At 54.2% G+C, this 23714-nt stretch overlaps 1 protein-coding gene across 1 annotated transcript; it reads left to right on the top strand.

Moving 5' to 3' along the window:
• The first annotated feature begins 3018 nt into the window (after positions 1-3018).
• Positions 3019-16567, top strand: FGF8 (fibroblast growth factor 8). Its single transcript, XM_077822004.1, has 5 exons — positions 3019-3050; positions 3212-3248; positions 5481-5661; positions 11434-11540; positions 16280-16567. Exons 1-5 carry the CDS (start codon positions 3019-3021, stop codon positions 16565-16567), a joined length of 645 nt encoding a protein of 214 aa, XP_077678130.1.
• The last annotated feature ends 7147 nt before the right edge of the window (positions 16568-23714 follow it).

Here is a 23714-nt window from a genome sequence, read left to right as displayed (position 1 = left end):
GCTTCCCTTTGCCAGCCCGCACCAGGCTGTATGTGAAGGTGAGTCCACACACACACACACACACACACACACTCTCTCTCTCTCTCTGCATGCTCTGGCAGTTTGTGTCATTGCTGCGCTGGCCTTATCAGCAGGCAGCGGGGATAGAATTACCCCAGAGCACAAGGTGTGCCGCTCTCTGAATTCTCCCAGCACTGGGATCCCTCTCGACCCCCCTCTCTGTTTGTTGTGTTTGGGCTTGAGATAGCAGCAGAGGGTAAATAACATGTCGGGGAGGCGGCCAGGGGGTCTCCAGGGGCTTCCTTTGCTGCTGCTGGCTCCTCACGTGCACCCCCCCATCCCAAGACTGGCACCGCTTGTCGTTTGGGGTTGCTGGGCATCGGTGCCGCCTGTGTGTATTTGTGTGTGTTGGGGGAGTGTGGCAAAGAATGTTCCATTAGGCGTGAAGGCCACGGGGCCTGCAGCTTATTTATTTGTTGACAGTTTTCTGCCCCCAAAACTCTTGTTCTCCACTGTAATCCTTTTAATGTCTCACACTTAGAAGGGCAGCCTCCCACCGTCTGCCCCAATCCACAAAGACACAGAGCAGCCAGAGCTGGGTGTGCTATCTGCAGGCTGGACCCTTAGAACAACTGCTAGGGGAATGGACCAAGCATCGCAGTGGGCACAGGCCCATTGCAGGGGCTGGGCTGTTGCTACAGAACAGTGTAACTACAAACCCTGCAGGCCGCAGGTTGATGGGGATGATACAGATCTCTGTATCTGTGCATGCATTCATAGACACACTCAGTGTATGTATCTCTGGCCAAGCTGAAAGGCCATCATTGAGGAAACCAGCCCTCTTCAGGAAAGCACTTAAGCAGGTACTTAACTTTAAGCAGGTACTTTAAGTGCTTTGCTGGACAAGAGCCTTGGTTGGTAGCGCTGCCGAATGGGGAAGGCGCTTGCAGCCAGGTTAGGATTTGGGGGTAAGGGGCGGAAACAGTGTCTGGGTTCATAGAATCATAGACTATCAGGGTTGGAAGGGACCTCAGGAGGTCATCTAGCCCAACCCCCTGCTCAAAGCAGGACCTCTAGACTTTCAGCCCCTATCCCCAAAAGGCTTTCTTGGGTTTCGAAGGGGAAAGTTTCTGCTTTGGGAATCTCAAAGCACAAAGAGAATCTGGCCCCCATCCCATGGAAGAGAAGGGATGAGACTCTGATGGGCACAGGGGCATTTCTGGGCACCTCTGTAGTGCCCTGGGTGTCTGGCCCTTTCTCTCTGTGTTAGAAATGAATGTTTTCTTCCTTCTGCAACACTCTGCTCTTCCCAGCTGCCTGGGGTGTTACATTGCTTTCCTTCTCTTTGGCCCCCCTCTTCTTAATCCCCCTCCCAAATCCTCAGTCAGTCCAGACACATGGACCTGGTTCAGAGCCAAACTCAGCCTGGCTCTCACAGGGCAGCACCACTGCGGCCAGTGAGGGTCCACAGGTGGCAGGGTAGCCGGCATATATTCAGCCTTTAGCCTTCCTTGAGAACAGCAGCCCCCAGCCGGCTGCTCCTTTTGTTTCTGTCCAGTATTTCCCCCCATCTAGCCTGGGGTTTGTTTTTTCCAAGGTCTTTTTTCTGTAAAGGGATCTTGGCGTTTCTCTGTTGCGGTGTGTAGGTCTGCACTGCACCCACTGATGACTTGTGTGGGCTCAGCCCCAGCCCCCCCCATCCCGTCCCTCTCCCAAGCACACCTCTGCTCCTTGACACACACGTGTGCATGCTCGCAACCCCTGCACACTCCCCGCCCCCAGGCTTGCTGTGGCTCCAACCCACAAGCCCCTTTCCCCAGCACCCTCTTGTACCCTACAGCCCCCCGCCCTCCCCCGCTCGCCCCCCCCTTTAACTGCCTCCTGCCCGGGCAGCCTGCAGGTTTCCGCTCCCAGCCCCTCCTCCCTGCCCCTCCGCGGCGGAGCGGGGTGCCCTGCGCTGCACAGGCCGGGAGGCGAGGGGCTGGTTCCGCAGGCCAGAGGGGAAGGGGGTCTGACATTGGAGAGCTGCAGCCGAGAGGAGGGACCAGCTTCACTCCCACACTTTGCGCCGGGAGAGGAGCGAGCCACACGCCACCGTCCGTCCCCACACGGGGCCATCACCCGGGGAGCCTCCGCCACCAGCCTGCCCCCCACCCCGCCGCCCGCCAGCAGGACCCCCCCAGCCCATGCGGAGAGCGGGACACGCCGCGCCCAGCCCAGCCCGAGCCGCCTTCCCCTGCGCGCCTGGGGCCCGTGGGCTCGGATCCAGCCGGTGGCTCTTCTCTGCCAGCCATGCCCCGGGGCCCCTGCGCCCCTCGCCAACCTGCGCCCCTCGCCCGGCCCTTTTAGAGCCGGGGCTCGCTTCGCCTCCCGTCAGTCCCCCCGTGGCCGGCTGCCCCGCACCCAAAGCCGCCCCAGTCGCGGGTGGCAGCGGAGCAGAGCCCCGCAGAAAGGCCGGGGGAGCCTCCCGCCAGCCGGCGGAGAGGGGGGCCGCCTGGGCGCACGGACAGGGCGCGCCCCGGGACCAGCCCCGCCGTAGCGCCGGCCGCTTTCAAGGGTTTCTCAGCATTCAGCCATAAAAGGGGGGAGCCCCCTCGAGTCACCCTCCACCTGCACCCCAACGTCCCCCCTCCTCGCTGGGGCGCACCGCGGGCTCCCCACTCGCTGCTCAGATCCTGCGCTCCCGGAGCTGCCCCCGGGGGCACTGGAAGATTTCGCCCGTCCCGTCCCCACCCCACAACCACCTTTCTAGTCCCCCCCCCCTGCGATCGGAGCTGCAGGAGGATGGGCGGGCGAGCCAGCCGGGGCCCCCTGCACTGAGTAGCCTTCTCTGCTTGCGGCCAGCTGGTTTGGGGGGGACGCGCCCCTGGGCCCCACTGAATCTTTAATATATTTTTTTGCAACACCATCAAGGAAAGGACCGTGCTGGAAAAGCCCTTTAAGCCCCCCCTTCCCCCCCACAGCACCAGCCGCCCACCTCTGACAAAGTTACAGCTCTGTCTACCCGCTCAGTCCAGGATGGAGCCCTCCTCCTCCGTATTGAGCTATTTGTAAGTAATCTCGGCTGAATTTGTCGGCTTTCCCTCCCCCAGCCCTGGTGCAAACCCCCCTGCCTTTATTTTCCACATTTATTTCAGCTCCATTTCAAAGCAATCACTTCACACCTCTTTTTTTTCCCCCTTCCCTTTTCTCCCCCACCCCCCCATTTTAGGTTATTGCACTTGTTTGTTCTCTCCTTGCAAGCTCAGGTAAGTATCTTCTTTTATTCTTTCTTTCTTTGAAGCCAACCAGTAAAAACAATCTTGTTGTTTAATTGTTCCAGAGCCAAATCTGCTTTTTAACAAAAATATAATAATAATCCAAGGGGAGTTTTCGGAAGAAGGGGGAAATTGGTGGTAACTCTTGACCCAGGAGACACGAGGCAGAAAGGAGAGTTATTTTACACCAAGGTCCAGGGAAAATAATCCATTTGTAGGAGGTTCAAGGAGAAAAGGTTACTTACTGCAGGCTGCAGATTTAAGAAATGAAATGAGAAGAAGAGCCAAAAGACAAAGCAGGAAGTATAGGTTGATTGCTTGAAATTAGAGCCACTTGTATGTGGCTTGGTTATTTTAATTGCAAGTAGCATTGTGGGTTTTCCACTATTGGGTCTTTTTTTATACACACGCCTTCACTTTTTTAAAAAAAAAAAGAAAAAAATCTGATTTGGCCCAGCCCATAATGTCAGTCTTTAGCGTCACTCTTTCTGATGGCTAAAGCTTCGAATCGTGTTGTGAATATATTCAACAGCCCGTCCTCAGCACAGTTCGATGCTGTGCAAAATCCACCTCGGGGAATTGCGGTCCCTCAGATTTCAAACCCAGGGTGGGAACAATCGAGACGTTACAGGTGGGAGGTTTTGTTTAAAAAGGACATTGATCTACAATTTTGGAAGCTTGGAAAAATAACGATTCCGGCATGAAGGGGGTGGAAAGCAAAGGGAACAGAGCCAACCCTGCGAGAAGGAGTTGTGTTAAAACATAGTTGCAATATTTTGGAGTATCAGATGGAGACCAAATAGCCGTATGGCAGGCAATCCTCTTCTCCACATGGTACCCTCATCAGAGTTGGCAAGAGAACCTAGAGATATTATCCAAAAAACATCCATAGGAAACACACACACAAAGAGAGAGAGAGAGAGAGAGAGATTAAATTGTCAGGGAGAGATATCTATATAAACTCAGCTTTGGGGAAGCAGTGGCTGTTCTGATAGCAGGGAGGAATCCTTCATGTTTGACATGGAGGTGGGGCGGGGGGCTCGGGTGATGCTGAGAACAGCGATCTCCTCAACATTTGCTCAGAATACGTCTTTATAAATGTCAGGGGCAAGCAAAACCTTTCAGACTTAAAAGAGGGATTTGAGCCCAGGGCCAGGGAATTCTGAGCAGACTTGACTGGCAGAGGAAAAGCAGATTTGGTGCTCCCCAAATTGTTGACCGGGAACAAAAGCCCACCAGTGGCACAGCTGGTTCTGTAGAGAACTGGGTCAGTAACGGGTTTCTGTTTAGTTGGAATGTTTGGGAGGGGGTGGCTGCTGGTGGGAAACCCCTTGCCGGGCTCGGTGGAAATGGAGCCGTTCATAAATATTAGAGGGAAAAACAATTGCAAACTGCCGTGGCTGCTACACAGGGCTGAGTCCAGTTGGGGGATAATTTGTGGCTGTGTTTGCTTTCTGTGCCGTCGGTTATTTTGGTCGCAGGCACGGTTCCCTTGGAGCAGTTCAGGGCTCTGCCATGATCGGTGGGTTTTCATTGAACGAGGACTCAAAAATTAGAGGGGGGTTGTTTGAAAGAGCAGAAAAATAAAGAGCGAAGGGCCAGAGAGAAAAGCAGTTGTTAAAAACGAATGGGAACGATATTACCTATATATACATGCACATGGCTAGGTGACACCTTAGGACCGTGGTTACAAAATGCGCAAACCATTCTCTTCCCATGGACGATGTAAGGACGCTGTATCATGTAGTGGTACAGATCCTGCTGTCAATTGGGAGGTAAATCTGGAGTAACTCCCTCAGAGTCAGTGGCTTGACGGCTGACAGCGTAAATGAGAGAGGAGTTTGCTCCTCAGTGTGCACCAGCCTGGAGTCTGATCTGGTTTCCAACCGTATAAATCCGAAGTAACTCCTCTGAAGTCAATGGAATGACACTAGTTCTAAAACTGCCATAACTACGGTCAGAATCCGCCCTGCCAAACTATAATCGCCCGTGCACGCCTGGAGCCAGTGATTTCCTTCTCGCCGCTGGTCGATGTTTGTGCAGTGCTGTACATTGGAAAGCATGGTATGAGTGCTACAACCCATCGTGATCCTGGCTTTGCACCATACAAACTAGCTGCCGCGTCACCCCCCGCTGGAGGCCAGCGACCGTCACACAGCCCATTAGCCCCTCGGAGGAGCAGAGATTATAATGGTGTGTCGTATATTTTTTAATTTCCTAAAGGTAACTGTTCAGTCCCCACCTAATTTTACACAGCATGTGAGGGAGCAGAGCCTGGTGACAGACCAGCTCAGCCGACGGCTCGTCCGCACCTACCAGCTGTACAGCCGGACCAGCGGGAAGCATGTGCAAGTCCTGGACAACAAGAAAATCAATGCCATGGCCGAGGACGGGGACGCTCATGGTAAGGGCACATGACGGGGTGCATGTGGGGGCGGGGGAACAGACAGTGATGGGGGAGTGTTACCAGTGCAGCATAGTAACGGATGGTTCCCGTCCCATTTGTGAGCCAGGAATAATTGAAATCGTTTGGGTCGTGGGGTCCTGCAAAGGGAGAACATGGGGGTCAATTGTTTATAATAAGACTTAGCTCTGATGTGAGCCAATTGTCAAGGTGTGTTCCAAGTGACACCGTATCTAAGGAGGGAATAGGAGCTGTGGGGGTTTTTTTACACCTGACCCTGGGTGCGTTGCGGGCCTGCCATTTGATAGCTGCTGCACCCTGTGGCAAGCTGGGCTCCAGGACAGAGATGGCTGCAAATAGTCCCTTCAAAGAAACAGAAATGAGTTACTGATTTGTTGGAAGGGGGGCCAAATTAGAACTAACCTCTGAATGGGAGTGGTATTTCCCTTAAATATACTCTGTGCCCCAGATTTCCACACCCATCCGGGCTAGCCCGGAGCTAAGGTACAGAGAGGGAGGAGGGAGGAGGTGAAGAGGACTGCAGTGTAGCTCCAGAGACAAAAGCGAGGAGGCTCTGGAATTGGAGATCAGTCTAGAGACGGATTCTCTCTGCCACCTGCAAGGGTGTTCCATTCCTAGAGCCTCCCAGATGGGGCCTTTGACAGGGCACCCATGGAAAGACACCAGTCCCTGCAGCTTTCACTCTCAGAGGGGAAAGAGTGTGACAGAGCAGCCCCAAGACGTGTGAAAGTCTAAATACTTTGATCATGTGTGTTAATTACACAATCAAATGGTCAAACACATACAGGAAGTCAGGGGTCTTAGCAGAGCTGGGGACCCTCTAAATTGTTGCAGGCCTTTGGCAGTCTCTGCACCCATGTGGGACGCAGCTATGAGGGTACAGGCTGGCTCCCGCTCCTGGTGAATTCAGTGGCAGGATTCAGAGTAGCAGCCGTGTTAGTCTGTATCTGCAAAAAGAAAAGGAGGACTTGTGGCACCTTAGAGACTAACCAATTTATTTGAGCATAAGCTTTCGTGAGCTACAGCTCACTTCATCATCACTTTCAGCTGTAGCTCACGAAAGCTTATGCTCAAATAAATTGGTTAGTCTCTAAGGTGCCACAAGTCCTCCTGTTCTTTCAGAGGCAGGAGACGCTCATGTCTGTTGTATGTGTACGTATTTATATGTGCTACACATTCGAATCTTTACTGTTTTTCTTTGGTATTAGCTGCAATTTCCCTTTCTTGCTCAGAGAGATTAGCGGAAAATATATATATTTTGGTTTGGCTGAAAATTTTATGATGAACTTTAATAGTTAGAGCTAAGTGTGGATTCCACATCTTGCTCTGTATTAACCTTTCAAATGAAATAGCCCTGGCATAAAGCAGCTCCAGGTTGAAAGGGTATTAGATTATTTCCCAGGAAATGAAAAAAATCTCTTCTCTTCTTGTTTTTAAAATATATATATATATATATACACACATACATATATATATATAAAAGAAGAGCAGCTATTGCAAATTTAAATAATGACCAAGCTAAACAAAGCCAGCAAGAGGGGGGAGGGCTAGTGGCAGTGTGAAAACCTCTATTAAAAAGTAATAAAAAAGGTTAAGCATTTGAAGAGCTAAGAAGAAAAACGAAGACTGATCTAAACCAGAAAAAGTACAAGCAGTTTTTCAGATGTAAAGTTTTAAAAGAGTTGCAAGTCTGTAAATGTTAAGATAGAGGTTCAGGGTTGTTCTATATGAATCTCTAGAGAGACCCCCATGTCTGGAAGAGCTATTAAAACTCTTCTGACTTTCACCTTTTTTAACATTTCCTGAATACTTTCTCCTCTTCGCAGTCCAGTTAGAGGATCAAGTGTGTCTCGCTGCATTTTTTCAGCATTTACGTAGCCACTTTCCCTTCAAAGTTTTAGCATGAAACATAATTTTACTGGGATAAATCTGTCACTTACGTGAAAGAATAGAGTTGAATATGTTAAGCTTTTTTAAAAAAAAAAAAAAAAAAAAGTCAACCCCAACAACTGTTATTTAAAAATCCCCTTTAAGAAAAATTTAAAAATGAAAAGCATTTGGATTATATTTTTCGGATGGGAATAAAAGGGTTGATTTATTTCCACAACTGACCGCTTTCCCCGCTGTGACGTTTTTACTGCCGACTTAATGTCGTGTACTGTTCACGGTTATTTGTCTTAATTGTCAATATTTGACCGACTTTTTAATTATGGGCAAAGTGGGATGGATCATAAAGCCCTCCTCATCCTTCCTGAGCTGCATCTTTGGCAAAAAAGAACCCCGAGCGGCTTTAATCCGAATTACAATGTCCGCAGGCCAAGTGACTCGGAAATGGTGCTGGATCCCCCAGCAACGATCCCAAAGTGCTCTGATTTCTGTATGATTTATTCCAGGCTGCATCTTTTGGGGCTGGGGGATTTGGTTCTGGAAGGGCGCAGGTTGCCCGAATCCAGCGTACAGCCCTGGGATCTGCGTGTCCCTGGGACGGGCTGGGATTCGTCTTTTCTTTTGCACCCCTATTGTTTCTATCGAGCTGCTCTCTGGAGCTGAGTGCTTACAGGGCCCTCGGCGTGAGCAGCTGCCCGGCATCAGAGCGGCTCCCCGGCCAGGCTGGTGCGGGGAAGCAAAAGCAACCAACAGGGCTATAAATCAGGGGAGGAGGCGGAGAGGAAAGAGATGTGCATCTTTAAAGCTGTGGGTTTGTGCCGCTTTTCCTCAGGCTTTCCTCCACTCCCTCCTCTCCCCCCCCCCCCCGATCTGTCGATCGATCAGCAAAGGGAAAGAAAATCAATGCTCTTTAAACCTTTTACTGCCTCTCCGATCAATTCCGCTCCCCTGGCCCCCTCCAGAGGCAGATCACTAAGGGGTCCCCGTTGCAGGGACTCTGTTCCAGGGAGCCTCGGCTCAAGTTGTATTTTTGGAGATGTTTGGATGGTGCTGGTGCATTCTGGGAGGTGCCGGTCCAAGGAGAGGAGGTGGAGGGGGTGTGACGGGGGCGAGGGGAGGAGGATAGGCATCATAGCTCATCAATTCAAACTTCAGCTTGCCCATGTGGGAGAGACCCAGTCCAAGCGGGTTTGGTACCAGTGGGCTTTGAAGGCCAGATCCACAGCAGGGCATCAGGCTCAGTCTGGACCGTTTTGGGGTGGGAGGCTGTGCTGGCATTGTGAGGCTGGGGGTCTTGGACAAGTGTTCCCGCTTGTTCAGTGGACCTTGCTTTGCTGAAGCCTTCCCATCTGTCTAGCTGACCTGCAGGAACGGAGGAGTTGGCCCCCTGGCTGAGGCTTCCCTCTGTGTCGAAGTCCCTCTTTTAGGGGGGGTCTGGCTCCTGGTGATGATTTGCAACGGGCTTTCTTAACTGCGGCTGCAGGGTGAGCTGGTGTGCCAGGCTGGCAGCTCAGACTCTGACTTGTCCTGTCGTGACTGAATAGCGTAGGATTCTGAGGGCAGGGTCTGGCTGGCCTGGAGAGGTTAAAGGGCAGGACCTGCCCAGAGACCCATCACTTCCCTTTGCTTCAGTGACCTCGGGGGCAGTGGTGGCATTCTGGTAGTGCCCAGGGACTCCAATGCCCTGTGCAAGGCGCTGTACAGATTAATCACAAGGAAGGCAGTCCCTGTCCCAGACTGGTCCCAGTCTGGCTGCCATTCCAGGGGGGTGTTAATAATAGCGTGGACTCTTTGTGCAATTCTTCCCTGGGGTTTTCAAAGGTAGTTTTGTATCCTCTCTAAAAAGCCCCAGCCCCTCGCATCAGTCCAGTGCCTGCAACCCCAAGGATCCCAGAGCACTACCAGAACCGGTCCAAACCACAGAGCTGATCGCTTCGCTCGCCCCCTGAAGTGGAGCTGCCTCTGGGGCAGAACACAGGAGCTGTCGGACTGCAAGCAACACAAGGCCAAAACAAAAGAGAGAGCAGTTCTTGCCATGGGAGGCGTCTGCAAAAGGACAGAGTCCTGTGGAGGGGAGAGAAGCTCTTCTAGTGATTGGAGCCCAGGTGTTCCTGGCTTCAACTCCTGGCCACACCAATGACTTGGGCACGTCATTACGTCCCTCTGTGCGTTGTAAGATGGGGGTGATTGTTGCTGATTCAGCTAATTAATGTAGCTCAATGAAGCAATATTTGCAAGGGGCTTTGAGAGCCTTGGTTTGAAGGTGTGGCGGGAGATCCATTGCGCTGAGCTGACAATGCCAGATCGTGGCGACTGGTCCGCCTGTCCCGGGCCAATACAAGCCTGCCCGTTCGCTTGTCGCGGGTGAGCGTAGGTTGCGTGACACCTAGCTCTCGCTCAGTGATCCCAGAGGCCCTTGTGGGTGCTCAAACCTCAAGGCCATGAAGTGCAAACGTCAGCGACAGCCCTTGTGGGAAGCGCTAGTCACCAGCTCCCCAGATTGCTACAGTGTCACGAGGGCCTGATCCTGCCAGCCTCACCCGGGGGCTGTGACGGGGGCGGCTGCTCAGCTGATTCAGGAGAGTAGACCTGCTCCTGTTTCATGTCAGTTGCATCCTATAGTTATAGGCTTAACTCCTCCCATTCACCCCAGGCAGCGTCATTGACCTTGAGAGACTTACTCCCCCTTTGCAGGAGGGTGAGATCGGATCAGGCCAGTGGATATTTAAGAGCAGGTCCCTGCTGGGCTTTCCTGTAGCTCCCGCTGCAAGAAGCTTTCTCTGCTGGCAGCATCAACAAGACTGAAGTACTAGGGGGAGCTCCCTGCTCTGGGCGGCTGGGCTCCGGCCCTCGCGCTCCCAGGGAGGAGGCAGGGACGAGATGGTGACAGGTCTATTTATAGGCGTGCCATCGATCGGCGATTTGCATCGCTCCTTCGGCCGCCGATCGATGGCTCCATTAAAACATGGAGCCCGAATCAATATGCCCCCTCAACTCGCGCAAAGGTGAAACACATTAGCAGGGTGGCCGTGCCCGTTGGTGTCTCCCCTGCCAGCCACAAAGTCACCGCAGAGAGAGGCCCCCTCCGCCCGCTCGGGCCTGGCGCGCTGAGTGACGGAGCGAGGGCCTGAACCGCAAGGGGAGGAGATGCAAGGAGGGTTAAGCAGCTCCCCCTTCCTTCCCCTTGGCTTGGATTCAGTTCCCAGATCTGCCTCCCTGCCTGTCCTTTTGGTGCTGAGTTAGCATCCAGGGTGACTTTGCTCTCTCCAGCTATCTAGATTGCAGCTCCCAACTAAAGTCTAGATGCCTGGGGTACTGACACGGCCCCTGTGCTCTGAGTATCACAGCATCACGATCTTATTGATCTTCCCAGCCTCCCTGTGAGGCAGGGAAGTGCCATCATCTCCTTCTCACAGAGGGGAAACTGAGGCATGGAATCACTAAGGGATTGTACCATGGTCAGCCAGGGAATCTGTGGTCTCCTTAGTCCCAGGCAGTGCCCTTCCTGTGAGATTGACAGTGAGGCACCTCTCTCTGTCCAATACGGGCCCTTCGGCATAGCCTGGCCTAGCAAGAGGTGCATTCTGGGGCTTGTGCAGTGTCCTCCAAAGCATCTAGTGTTGGCCAGAGGTGGGACGCCTGGCTAGCTGGGCCGTCGCTCTGTGCTGGTTCCGGTGCGGCTGGATTGCTGATCTAGCCTGGGCGTAACAGGAAGCCGACGGTGGTCCTGGTGTGCTCAGAGTCAGGTGCGGGTACCGGCGGTGTGGGGGCCGTGGATCGGTGCGTTCCCTCCATGTGGGGAGCGGCGTGGAGGGTGCCTGCTGGAGCCCGTCGCTATGACCTGGCCTTTCTCTTTCCCGCCAGCCAAGCTCATCGTTGAGACGGACACCTTCGGGAGCCGCGTGCGCATCAAAGGGGCTGAGACCGGGTTCTACATCTGCATGAACAAGAAGGGGAAGCTGATTGGCAAGGTAAGGGGTGGCAGGCCTGGGAACTCAGTGCCCCACAGGGAAGAGGGGGATGGACAGAGGGAGGTGTCGATCCAGAGGCCCCTGAGGGGTAGGGGAAGGGGAGAACCTGGCTGTGGGGATCAAGGAGGCGATGGGGCTGTCAAGCTGGGCGTCAGGGGGGCGAATTTTATGATTCTCCTCACAAATAGCTGGCCTGCTCTGATGATCTGGGACCAGCACCCAGAGCGTTCAGCTGCTCCGTGGGGCTGGCCCATCCTGTGCATGGCCCCTGAACCCCCAACGCTTCCTTCCTCATGGGGGAGCTGCTCTTCGGGGCAGCGGGAGGGTAAACTCCACTTTCGTGTTTTGTGTTACTCTCCTTCCCTGGCACTCGTCTTGGGGGGACCGAAGGGGATCAGGCAATGCACAGACCTGCAGCGGTAGCTGCTTCCTGCACTCTCGCCCCCAGGCCCTCTGAACAGCTGCTGGCAGGAGCGAGTGATGCCAGCTCAACCAGCCACCCCCTGTTCTGCCCCTGCCCCCACTTGCATGTACCTAGACTGGCATTTCTTGGGCTCTCATCCTTGTGGGCCCAATATCTCCTCTTCCCTCTCTCCATAGTTTCACACACGTTTATTTCACTGCTCTTCGGGCAGACCCTGGTTTAGGAGCCTAGTTTAGACGCAAGAAACCCGGCGGCTGGTGCAAATCGGTGGTGTGCCGTTGCGATCTGTAGACTCTGATTTGCACCAGCAGGGGATCTGGCTCGTGAGGAATTCCTGCGCCGGCCCCTGATTGCAGTGCTCTGGGGCATCAGAGTTGGTTCTGCACATGCAGGAATCCCAGCGCTGGGGAACCCTGGCCTGGCATGAAGAAGTTCTTGTGGGAGGAGGTTACGCTGGGCCTAGAGCTATTGGGGCAGTTCCTCCTCTCAACTCGCCAGCGCAGCCATGGGGTAGCCAGGAGGGGACGGTGTCCTGTTATATATTCCCATGGCTCACGTCAGCTAGCCCGGGAGAGTGGCAGTTCTGCAGAGATTTGCGCCTGCCTGGCTTAGCCCGGCAGGTGTGCGCCAGGTGTCTCGCTCGCAGGCTCACTCCGCCAGGGGCTTGGCTGGCCACAGGCTCGTTAGCTGCCTGCGTGAATGGCGAGTACACGCACGATCGCATGCGCCAAACTGCGCCTCCTGGCCCACATTCCCAGCCCCGTCCATCCTTCCCCAGATCCTGGTCTGGAGCAGGAAGGGTTAGTGCAACTGCTTAAATCTGATTTCTCTCTCCACCTTGCAGTGATGCCGCCCTGTCCCCTTCCGCCTCCTCCCTGACTCTGAGCTGGCCTGGCTCTGCTGCCGGACATTATGAGCTGGCCTGGCTCTGCTGCCGGACATTATGAGCTGGCCTGGCTCTGCTGCCGGACATTAAGTCCCTGCCCTGCCCACCCGCTTCTCTTCCCCGCGGCCATTTCTTTCCGGATGTTGCAGGTGTGATCTGGCTGTGAGGGATGATGAGCTCCCTGCGCTGTCCGGATCCTGCCACCTGCTTGGGTGCCTGATCTCACTGCTCACATGCAGCTGCCGTCAGCAACACAGCGCAGGGGCGCAGATCAGGGTGCGGGGCCCCTGAAAGGAGCCAAACGTTGTCTAACCAGCTAGTGCGCCGGGAGCTCAAGCAGTGCCCAGCCCCCCAGGGAGCCCAGGGGTTTGGAGAGGGAGGCTTCACCTCGGGTCTGAGGACTCTCCCCGTTTCTGGCACATGGCCTCAGGTGTATATATGATGCTGCCTGCCCCTTGCTGCAAGAGCTCGGACTGGCCAACAGCTTGCTCAGGCCGCTCCTGCTCACTGGGGATCCCAGGGCATTCGTCTCAGGACCCAGACTATAAACGCTGGGGTCCAGCTTGGGAAATGACACTCTGCCTTCCGAGCGCTCTGGTGCCATCTGGGCCCCGCACTCTGTGCTTCCTGTCCTAACTTGTTATGTAGCGTTGCTGTGCGTGGCTAACCAGCTCCATGCTTCACCCCAGAGCCAGTTTCCCTTCTGCAGCTGGTGAAGCGATCCCCGCATGTCCTCCAGCACTGTCCATGAGCATCTTAGTGGCTGCTCCAGAAATGCCAGGCGCTGCTGTTGTCAGGCCAGATGCTGGCTCCTTACTCCCCTTTTACTCTGTCCTTACTCCAGCGGGAAGGATTCAGCCTATTACAATAAAACCTGTGGGTGAACCCCTCCCCCGCTTTGGGGGCAAAACTCCCCCGGACTTCACTTGGGCCAGGATTTCGCCCTCTTTCTAATGCCTCTTTTGCCGCTTTCCAGCCTCCGATTTGCAGCCCTTTTAATCTGGGCTTCAGAATCAGAGCAGCTCCAGCGCGGGAGATCTGGACTGGTCGCCGGTTTACGCCAGGGCTGCCCCAGATCCCATTCAGCTCCATGTCTCAGGAGCCTGTTTCATCCCAGCCAGGAGGGCTAGAGACTCCAGCTCGTTTCTAGTCCTGGCGGGTTGAGTTTTACACCTCTATCAGTTCCTGTCTCTTTCTCTCCCTCTGCCTGCCCAGCTGGCCCGCGGTCACGATGCCTCTGTCTACACGACACAGCCGCGTCGCTAAACGTCGGGCAGCGTAGCCGCTCTTTGTCGGCAAATCCTTCCACCCCAAGGAGCAGCGTTTGCATTGTACAACACGCTGTTCACACTGGCACTTGCCACGGCAAAACTTTTGTCTTTCAGGGTGTGTGTGTGGGGGGGTTTAACACCCTGAACCACAAATGTTTTGTTGCTCAATTGCCAGTGTAGACCTAGCCTAAGGCTCACGCCGGAAGGGATATGAAAGACAGTACAGACCCTTGTGATGGAGTATGTTGCACCAGCACCTGCAGAGCCCTCTCCAGGATCAGGGCCCCACTGGCCTAGGAGCTGTACGGACAAGTGAGGAAAGCTCCTACCCCATGGGGCTGTTTGTGTGGGTATCACTGTGCATGAGTGTAACTGTTTGTACTGTCAGGGCAGTTGAGTCTAGGTCTGGATTGGTAGCCAAACTCCCCTCCAGGTTCGAGGGGTTTGTAGCTGGAGCCCAACCCCTAGGGCCCCACTGGAAATCTGGGATCAGGATGCCGTGTTTGGAGCTGTGTGGGTGCAGCCCCATCTCCCGTGACGACGCTCCTTCCATGCTCCAGGCAATGACACACGCTAGGGGCTGGAGGGTGCCTGGCAGGACGTGTGTATATGGGTGTGTCACACGGGCATGAGCTTTCACAGGCGCTGAGCTCCCAGCCTACCAGCTGCAGTCAGGGGAAGCTGCAGATGCTCAGCCCCTGGGAGCTGCCGAGAGTTGCATTTCAGAGCGAGAGAGACTATTCCCTGCTCATTGGAAATGTGCTGCCATGCCCTGGCCTTGGCCTCAGGCACTAGGCCTTACAGCAGGGCCAGAGGAATCACCCTAGCCTGGCGCCAGGGTTGTCCCATCTGCAGCTCAGTATCCGGTCCTGTCCGTCACACTCCTCCCGAGTGGGTTTTAAATAGCGGAAGTGAGACCTTCCTCCTAACTGGGACTGCGGCCAGCCGGGGACTGGGAAGTGCGCCGTGCGGGCCTCCTCAGCGTGCGCCGTACTTCTCGGTTGCAAATTAAGTGGTCATGTGATGCTATTTGAGCCAATCAAAGGAGAGGATAGAGGACTAAAGCACCAGTTAGATCAGAGGTAGCCAATAGGCGGACCGCCAGCCAAATCCGGACCGCCAGCCAAATCCGGACCGCCAGCCAAATCCGGACCGCCAGCCAAATCCGGACCACCAGCCAAATCCGGACCGCCAGCTTTTGGATGGACCCCAAAATCTTTTACTTCCTATCGTTATTATTATTTTTTTATTATTTTCTCTGAAGTCTGGACCTTGACTATAACTTGACCAAGAAATTTGGATCTTGACAAAAACCAGTTGACTACCCCTGAGTTAGAGCATTAAAATACAGACCTGAGTGATGGGGGGGTGTTTCCAAGGGCGAGAGCAACAAGGAGATGGGACTCGTGAGTTCTAGTCCCATCTCTGCCAGGGGTGGTGTTGGGCAAGTCAGCTAATCTCTTCATGCCTCAGTTTCTCACTTGGTGAAACAGTTATAAAAATGCTTTTTTGCAACACAAATTACAATTACATCAATTCAGATTTGTGAAGCACGTAGGGAACCTGAAATAAAGACATCAGGCCAGCGTTACTTGCTATTGTTTGTTCTGCTTCCCAGAGCAGAGAGCTGTAGGAACCATGAGGGAGGGAAAATGACGAAGGTAGCAGAACTAGGAACCTGGCTCCCAGTGTCCTGGGATGTGTCTGGCCTAGCTGGAAGCAGGAAATACCACCAACTCCTGCAAAGAGGTTCTGGTTGACTTCTGAGCGGACGGCCACGTCCTTTGGTTCCGGGCAGCACAAACCGCAGCACTGCCAAATCGTGTGACTCAACTGTGAGTTTCCTGATACTGGCTATTTTGCTTAAAGCCCAGCTCCTGGGGCTGGGGGATCACAGGAGAATCCCAGCTTTCATTTTTAAACAGGGAAGTTTTTAGTCTCTCTCTCCCTGGTGGTTGTAGAGACGAGACAAGCTTGGGAACGTGACCCCTCTAGGCTCAGAAGGAGACTCCCGCATTTATTATTTTTAAAGCTCTTTTTTGAAGCCAGTCTCATGATTTTGGGGGCCTGGTTCCTGCTTTGTGAGCAGCTGGGGCTGGCCACAGTGAAGTCCAACCATTGCTGACTGTATCTGTGTCCCCGTTCTTCCCCTCCACAGAGCAACGGCAAAGGCAAAGACTGCGTCTTCACGGAGATCGTCCTGGAGAACAACTACACGGCGCTGCAGAACGCCAAGTACGAGGGCTGGTACATGGCCTTCACCCGCAAAGGCCGGCCCCGCAAGGGCTCCAAGACACGGCAGCACCAGCGCGAGGTACACTTCATGAAGAGGCTCCCCAAGGGCCACCAGACCACTGAGCCCCACAGACGCTTTGAGTTCCTCAATTACCCCTTCAACCGGAGAAGTAAAAGGACTCGAAACTCCAGCCCTCGGCTGGGCCCCTGACTTGCCCCGCCCCCTGCCTCCTGAGCCCCGCCCCCTTTTCCTCTGCCTAGGGATGTGCTGGACTGTGACTAGAGACTTTTTTTTATATGGTTATTAAAAAAAGGAAAAAAAAGGAGGAAAAAAATGACCGGGTCTAGTTGTTTTGTTTTGTTTTTCACAAGAAGAGAAAAGAAAGAGGCTCTATTTTTGTATTCCAACGTTAAAAAAGCAATGACATGTTCAAGGACTCATGATCGGGGAAAGCCCCTTCCCGTAGACTCACTCTAGCCGGTTGGAGGTTGTGTTTTATTTCTGTAGCTCTAGGGGAAAGGGGGCGAAAAAATCGGTTTAAAACAAACAAGCCACAACAAAACCCCACCCCAGTCTGGGACCAAAGTACGACTTAACATAAAGAACTGGAGGCTGATTTGAAAAGAAAAAAGATGGGAAATAAAAGAGGTGGGGGAGGGATTTGAAGACTAGGAACCAGGACTCCTGAGTTCTTTCCCCAGCTCTACTCAGGTGCCTGTTGCGTTTCTGGTGGTAACTGGGCTGCCTGTGGCTTCCCACTATTGATATAGCTATTTCTTTAGCTGGACAAGGGGTGGTTTGATACTATTCTGATCCCACAACGCTGCTGCTTTCCCAGCTCCCCATCTTTCCGCAAGAGGCTGGAGCGGATGGGGGGATAGAGATGCCCCCAGGCAAAATCCTGGGTGGAGATGGCACCTCTGTTAACAAAAGGAACCTGGGAATTTTCTAAAGCTGCGATGGCAGGGCAGGGGGCGGTGACTGAACGAGAGAGGTTTGTCCCCACGAACTATTGTGACTCTTCATTGAAAACTGCCCTTTTTTTTGTGTGGCTAAAACAAAAATTCCAAAAACCAAAACACTTTCAGCAGTTTTTGGCTGAATTTAAAAAAAATGTTTTTTTTCCATTCTGAGGCCAAATTTCCCAGCCACCACAGACGGGTTTGCTCTGAGGAGAGCGGCCATTTTTAACGGCAAACTTCAGTTTGTCAAATGCCCAGTTTCCCTGTGGGGGGAAAATATTGATGGGAAATTTTCCAGCCATCCTGGCTCTGAACCAAGCCCTGAGAGGAGGACTCTGCAAAGGGTTAAAAATAATATTAAAAAGATTATTAATGGGGAGAAAGAACAGAGACACCGTATCAAAGCCGGAACCCAGGTGGCTTCTTATCCGGTCTTTGTGATTGCTTGTTTTTGTTTCCTTGAGGATTTTTTTTTTTTTGTCGTGTACAAATTTAATATGAAATGATTGAAATATTTATTTAATATGTGCATTAAAATTTGTATTAGTACGAACGAGCTTGTCTGCTTTCCGGGCTCAAGGGCAGGGTAGGGGGAGGACGTCTTTTAGAGAGGGACAGGGTGAGGCCTGAAAATGCGGGACCTGGTTGGAACTGGTGGGACCAGGGGGGTTTAGTGATCTGCCGCTGAGTTCAGCCTTTTAGGGCCAGAGTCCCAAGGGCTCAGCATACGCGATTGGGAGCAGATTTTCTGAAGAGTTCAGCTCCCACTTAAAGTCGTAGATTTTAAGGCCAGAAGGAACCAGCCGATCATAATCTGACCTCCTGTGTAGCACAGGTGTAGAATTTCATCCTGGCTCAAGCGTCTTCCAGAGAGGCAGCCAGTCTTGATTAGAAGGTTCAAGAGAGGGAGAACCCATCGCTACCCTTGACAGGTTGTTTCAGTGGTTAATCACCCTCCCTGTTCAGGATCTGCGCCTCGTTTCTAATTGGAATTTGTTGGGCTTTAGCTTCCAGCCACTGATCCTTGTTGTACTTGGCTCTGCTAGATTAAAGAGCCCTTTAGCACCTGGTGTTTTCTCCCCTGTGAAGATACTTTTCCACTGTGATCAAGTCACCAAAGTAAGCGAGCCCTGTACTGAGGTCAGCAAGGACTTGAGAGTTTGTCAGGAGAAAAGGGGCTTTTTCGCTTTCGGAGCAGGCTGAGTCCTGGCCGAGATCACAGTTGGTCTGGGGCGGAGGAGGAGATTTGGCCAGGTGGGATGTGGCGTTGGCTTCCTGGCTATGGAGACCAAGGAATTCATGTATATACAAAAGAGCTGCAAGCTTCCCACCCCCACCTGGCTTCGGGGGTGTGCGTGTGTGTGTGTGACCGCCTTTGGGGGGATATTCGGACTCAGTGGCCCATGTGATCTATGGTGTGTTTGCTGGGGGAAGGGGGGAGAATGGGGGCTAGCTAAGGCAGTGAGGGCAGAGGCTTGCTGGCCAGGACCTGGCATGAGGCCGCCCCTGCTCACTGAGGTCATGGGCCAGGCTCTCCACGGTAGAGCCTGCTGGTTCTAATGGCAGCCGGTTGGTGATTTGGTGGGTGAAATCCATTCCTGTGGGGCAGGCCCCAGGCGTCTCGCAGCAGGCAGGCCTGGCTTCCGTCCCGCTGGGCCTCAGGATGGGCAAAGACCCCACGCCCTAGACAAGGCAACACTTTGCTCTCCAGACTCATCCCCGGCAGGTTTCTTTCCACCTTCTTATTTTGACAGTGATTTTAGAGGAGGGTCCAGTCCCCTGTGCAGGGCGGTGGGGTGAGAGGAGTCTGGCTGGTCGACCCCGGAGGCGTTCTCGTGGGGTCCCCTCAGCGGGGCGCTACCCAGGCACTTCAGGGCGAGGTTTGTCCCCCATCCGCTAATGATCCGCAGCCCCGGCCTGAGCAGGGCTCCGTGGGGCTGAGCCCATAGCTTGCGTTCCTTGCCTCGGTCATTCCTCTGTGGCAGTGGCCGAGGAGGGGCCGACAAGAGCCAGAGCTGGGGGTGTTTGGGGGGCGCTGCTGGGTTTGGAGCGAGAGACACAAAGGCCAGATGGGACCGACGCGCGGCTGGTCTGACCGGCCACAGAACCTCGGCCACCCACTCCTGTGAGAGGCCCTGCACCTCCAGCACGGCTGACGTCCTCACATGGGCCTCACCGTTCCTGGCCCTGGTCGCCCGTCAGCCCCCCCGACTCCCGCCCGCAGCAAGTACCTGCTGCGAAATGGGGAGGTGACGGAGACGGGGCTGCTTGGTTGTTTCTCTGGGGCTCTTTTGGCTCTAATCTGGGAATCGCTTCCTGCCCCATACTCAGCGCTCGGCGTCTGCCGCACGCGGGCTGGCCCTGGGTCGCCTGAGGCCAACCGGGACCATTCGGCTCCCCCCAGCTGACCTCCTGCAGAGCACAGGCCTCTCCCAGGGGCGCCTGCAGCCTGATTGTCACGTCTGGGGGAGCTGGAGCGGCTGGGTTACAAGACACTCGAGCCTGATGCCAGGCGATGGAGAAACCGCCACAGCTCTAGGTAAGTTGTTCCCATGGTTAATGAGCCCAACATCCCTCCCCCAGATTCTGCATTTACTTCCTGTCTAGTTTGAATGGATCCAGCTTCCACTTCCAGCCACTGAATGTTGTCCTGCCTTCCTCGGGTAAAGGAAGGAGTCCTCTACTACTGCCTGCCTGAATAAATTAACGAATGACTCCGCCTTACCCCCTCCCATTGAGCCCATTTTGCAGATGGGGAAGCTGAGGCACAGAGCTCGGCATCACTAGCCATGAAAACCCAGGCCCAGATTAAAAAAGCCAAACCTACACTGAATAAGAAGCAGCTCAGGGCCCTTCCTCATGCAATCTTCATTCACTGACTTTGGGTGCATTAGCTGGGTGAGCCAGGCTCCTGAGGGGAAGGCGCCGAAGGCTCACCCCTTTGGTGGACCCTGCAGGCCAGCTTGGGCCCAAGCTGCCATTGCCTTGTGGAGTCATTTGCACTGGTGCAAAGTGGGGCTGAGCTGGTAGCGTTTTGCACCCGTGGTGCACAGGCGTGAAGCACAGCCCAGGGGAGACTCTGGCTCTTGGTTACTACCTGCTGGTCTCTACATCCTCCGGTTTCAAAGGGAAGGATCGGGGGAAAATCCTCATGGCTGATCAAAGCAGAGCTGCACTGGCAAAGGAAACTAATGAGGTTTCCCCCTTCTGGTTTCAAGGATGTGGCATTGAAGTGTCTCAAATATACTTACAGATAATAATTAACCAGAGGCCATGAAGCCCGTGAGACAGGGGAGGGCTGAGACATTGGGGTCTGGGTACTAGAAAGCATAGGGCCCTTTGAAGGTTGGTTCATGCAGGAGACGATCCTGCTTCGAGCACTGAAGTTTCTGGGCTCACGCGCCGCTGGGGGCTGGTGGGAGCTTTTTGATGCAGCCTGGGTTTGGGTGGGTTTTTCTAAGGTTCATTTAACAGGGAATTTCTTCTAGGGCCACCTGGATTCCAGGTGCTCCGAAGTGGGCGCCCCTCACGTCTGAGCTGCAGCACAAGAGGGACGCTGTTGCAGGGATGGCTCAGTGCAACGGCAGCGCCTGGCCCGTGAGATGCCAACCCCGTTCGCTGAGCACGAGGGGTGAGTGCTACCTCTGACTCCAACAGGGAGAAGACTCCTGGGGTTCTTGTCCCCGAGAGAATAGTGCGCTTGGCCGTTTTAGCGAGGACACAGCGTGAGCCCCCTCTGCGCCTTGCTAGGGCTTGCTAACCACAGCATTTGCAAACATTAATGAAGCCTGGGGGGATTATTGTTCCCTTCCAGATGCGGAAACTGAGGCACGGGGAAGTGATTTAAGCACCACAGAGAGACGGTGGCCGACCTGGGACTAGAGTGCTATGTGTGACAGGAAGCAGAGGAGTGTAGCCAGAGGGTGTGTTTACACCAGTGTAATGTTCACCTCCATTACAGTTGTGCCCTAATAGTCCGAGCGCCAGGCTACGAGGCAGGTGCTTCTGAGAGCTAAACCCTGCTCTGACAACGCCTCACTAGGGGAATCTCTTCCCCTCCCTGTGCCTCGGTTTCCCCATCTGTGAAATGGGGATGGTTCCAGAGAGGCACGTGAGGCGAGGTGAAGATGGGTGAAGTGCCGCGTGTGATTATTAAGCAGTAGGCAGCGAGAGAGCGAAGAGGAGGGACTGTGTGAACGGCACTGCTGATGGGCTGGAGGAGACGAGCGTCCCCTCCCTGTGATCGGGTTAGTATCTTCTAACCTGGAAGGGCTGAAGCAGCCTGGTGGGAAATTGCCACCCGACAGCCACTGTGCTCCTGACCCGTGGGCCTCCCCTTTCCCCGACAAAAAGGAGTGAAAATTGGGCAAATAGGGCCTCTGAGAATGCCAGGGGCTGGGCCGAGATCCAGCAGCTGACCCGTCCCCTGGCACGCCTGGGAGGTTGTTGCCTGATGCTTAGCGTGTGCACAATGGGCTGGAGGCGGCACATGGCCAGGAGTCATCACTGAATTTGCTCCCCGGGTTGGATCATTCGCTTCCCTGGCCCAGGCTGGGGACTGCCGGGGAACACGACGTGAGCGCTGAGCCATGCCCCTCGCTGCAGGGCGGGAGCAGGCGTCTCCTGCTCAGGGCGGGACGCTCCACAGGAGAGATTTGTCGCCAGGTTGGTCCTTGGTACTACGGTGACGGGGCCACATCGGACCCGAGCTAGGTCGGATGAGCCAGGTGACAGTGATGTCATTTCGCTGAGCTGGCCAATCAGACTTCACCAGACAAATTCACCCCTGCTTTAAGCAGGTGCAGCGCTCACTGGTATCCCACCCAGGGAGACACTCTGGGAGCTCTTAGCCGCTCAGCAAAGGTAGCCGTCCCTGGGCGAGTCGCACCGGGTGGTTCCTGGCTCTGACGGTGCTGGCTGGATGCTGAGACCACCCTGAGAAATCTCCCTGCTTGGCTCCATGCTGTGGTCATGCCACATGGAGATGTTGTTTGTGAGGCCTAATTAATGGCCGTTTGCAAGGTGCTCCGTGCGCTCATTCCTGTCATTATTCACCCCTAGCGTATTCTGCACCTGAAATCCTGGCTGCAAAGCTCACATGTGACAAAGGCCTGCTTGGGGTCCCATTATGTCCCTGGTCCTCAGGACAGCTTGTAGCTTCCACCCCGAATGGCTCTTCTCCTTAGCCGGCCCTGGCGTAAGTGGCTCCCACGCCCTGTTGCGCCCGTTTTCTCCAGGGGTTCATCCGCCCAGGGGTCTTTCGAGCCCATGGCAGAGACTCCTCTCTGAACTCCCCAGAGCTTGGGACCCAGACTTTGTGGCTGGCCCCGATCTCTGGGGGAATTTGTGGCCCAGCTCCCAGCACTGCAGCTGGAAGCTCGTCTCTGATTGTTACCCAACTTCTCACTGGTCTCTGCCAAGCAGCTAACTGGTAAAATGTTTGTGCTCCTGCCCCGGCCCCCGGAGAGCGGGGCTGGCTCCAGGGCACTGTACCCCGCAGACGGGGGCCTGTTTGGGCCATCTTGGCTCAGGAAGGAGAGGCCGGAGTGTTTTGTTTATTGCATTGGGCTCAGCTTTCAAGCATCTCTCTTGCCATTCCCCCTCCCCCTCCTTTAATTAATTCTGGTTAAGAACTCCAGGCTTTATTGTGCCAAGGAGCTGAGGGCTCCCTGTGGGAAAAGTCACACCTTCTGAACAGCTTCTGATGCCATGCAAATGAAGGACAAGTCCAGGAAATGCTTTCATCTAAGACCTGTCCAGCCCCCTAGCCCATTAATTACACACATTTCATTTGTTGGAGAGCAATTCCTCTCCGGGGTTTGCTGATCGCACCCGCTGCACTTTCTAAACCCCCCTCCTTTTAAAGGGGGTTTATAGCCAGAAAAGGGACTCTCAAAACATCTCAGCAGGGGTGTCCCATATTGATTCACTCTCTGTTATTCTAGATCAACCTGGCTTGGTTCACAAGGCAACAGGGGCTGGGGACGCTCAGCGCACAGCAGGATCAAGCTCCCAAACTCAACCTGCTAGGACAACACATTCCCCGGGGGTGCTGGTTCTGAAACCCCAGCAGGCTGCTTTGTGCCTCTGACACCCCTGCAGGTCGCGAAGATCCTGCAGTCTGAGCCAACGGGTGACCTGCGTGTCCAAAGAGAATCCAGCTCACCCTCCCAGGGCGGTTTCCACTCCAACGGGGCTAACAGGAGTAAAGCTGGGAAGGGGTCTGTGATTTAGGGAACCTCATGAAGCTATTTTCAAGAGGGGCTCACAAATGAGTCTGAGTTTTTTAAACATTTCTTGTTCCCTGTAATTAGGAATATAAGAACGGCCAGACTGGGTCAGACCAAAGGTCCATCGAGTCCAGTATCCTGTCTGACGACAGTGACCAGTGCCAG

The sequence above is a fragment of the Eretmochelys imbricata genome, chromosome 7 (genome assembly GCF_965152235.1).
Source record: "Eretmochelys imbricata isolate rEreImb1 chromosome 7, rEreImb1.hap1, whole genome shotgun sequence".
Lineage (NCBI taxonomy): Eukaryota > Metazoa > Chordata > Testudines > Cheloniidae > Eretmochelys > Eretmochelys imbricata.
Note: the sequence above shows the minus strand (reverse complement) of the source record. Positions and strands in the feature narration are given on the sequence as shown.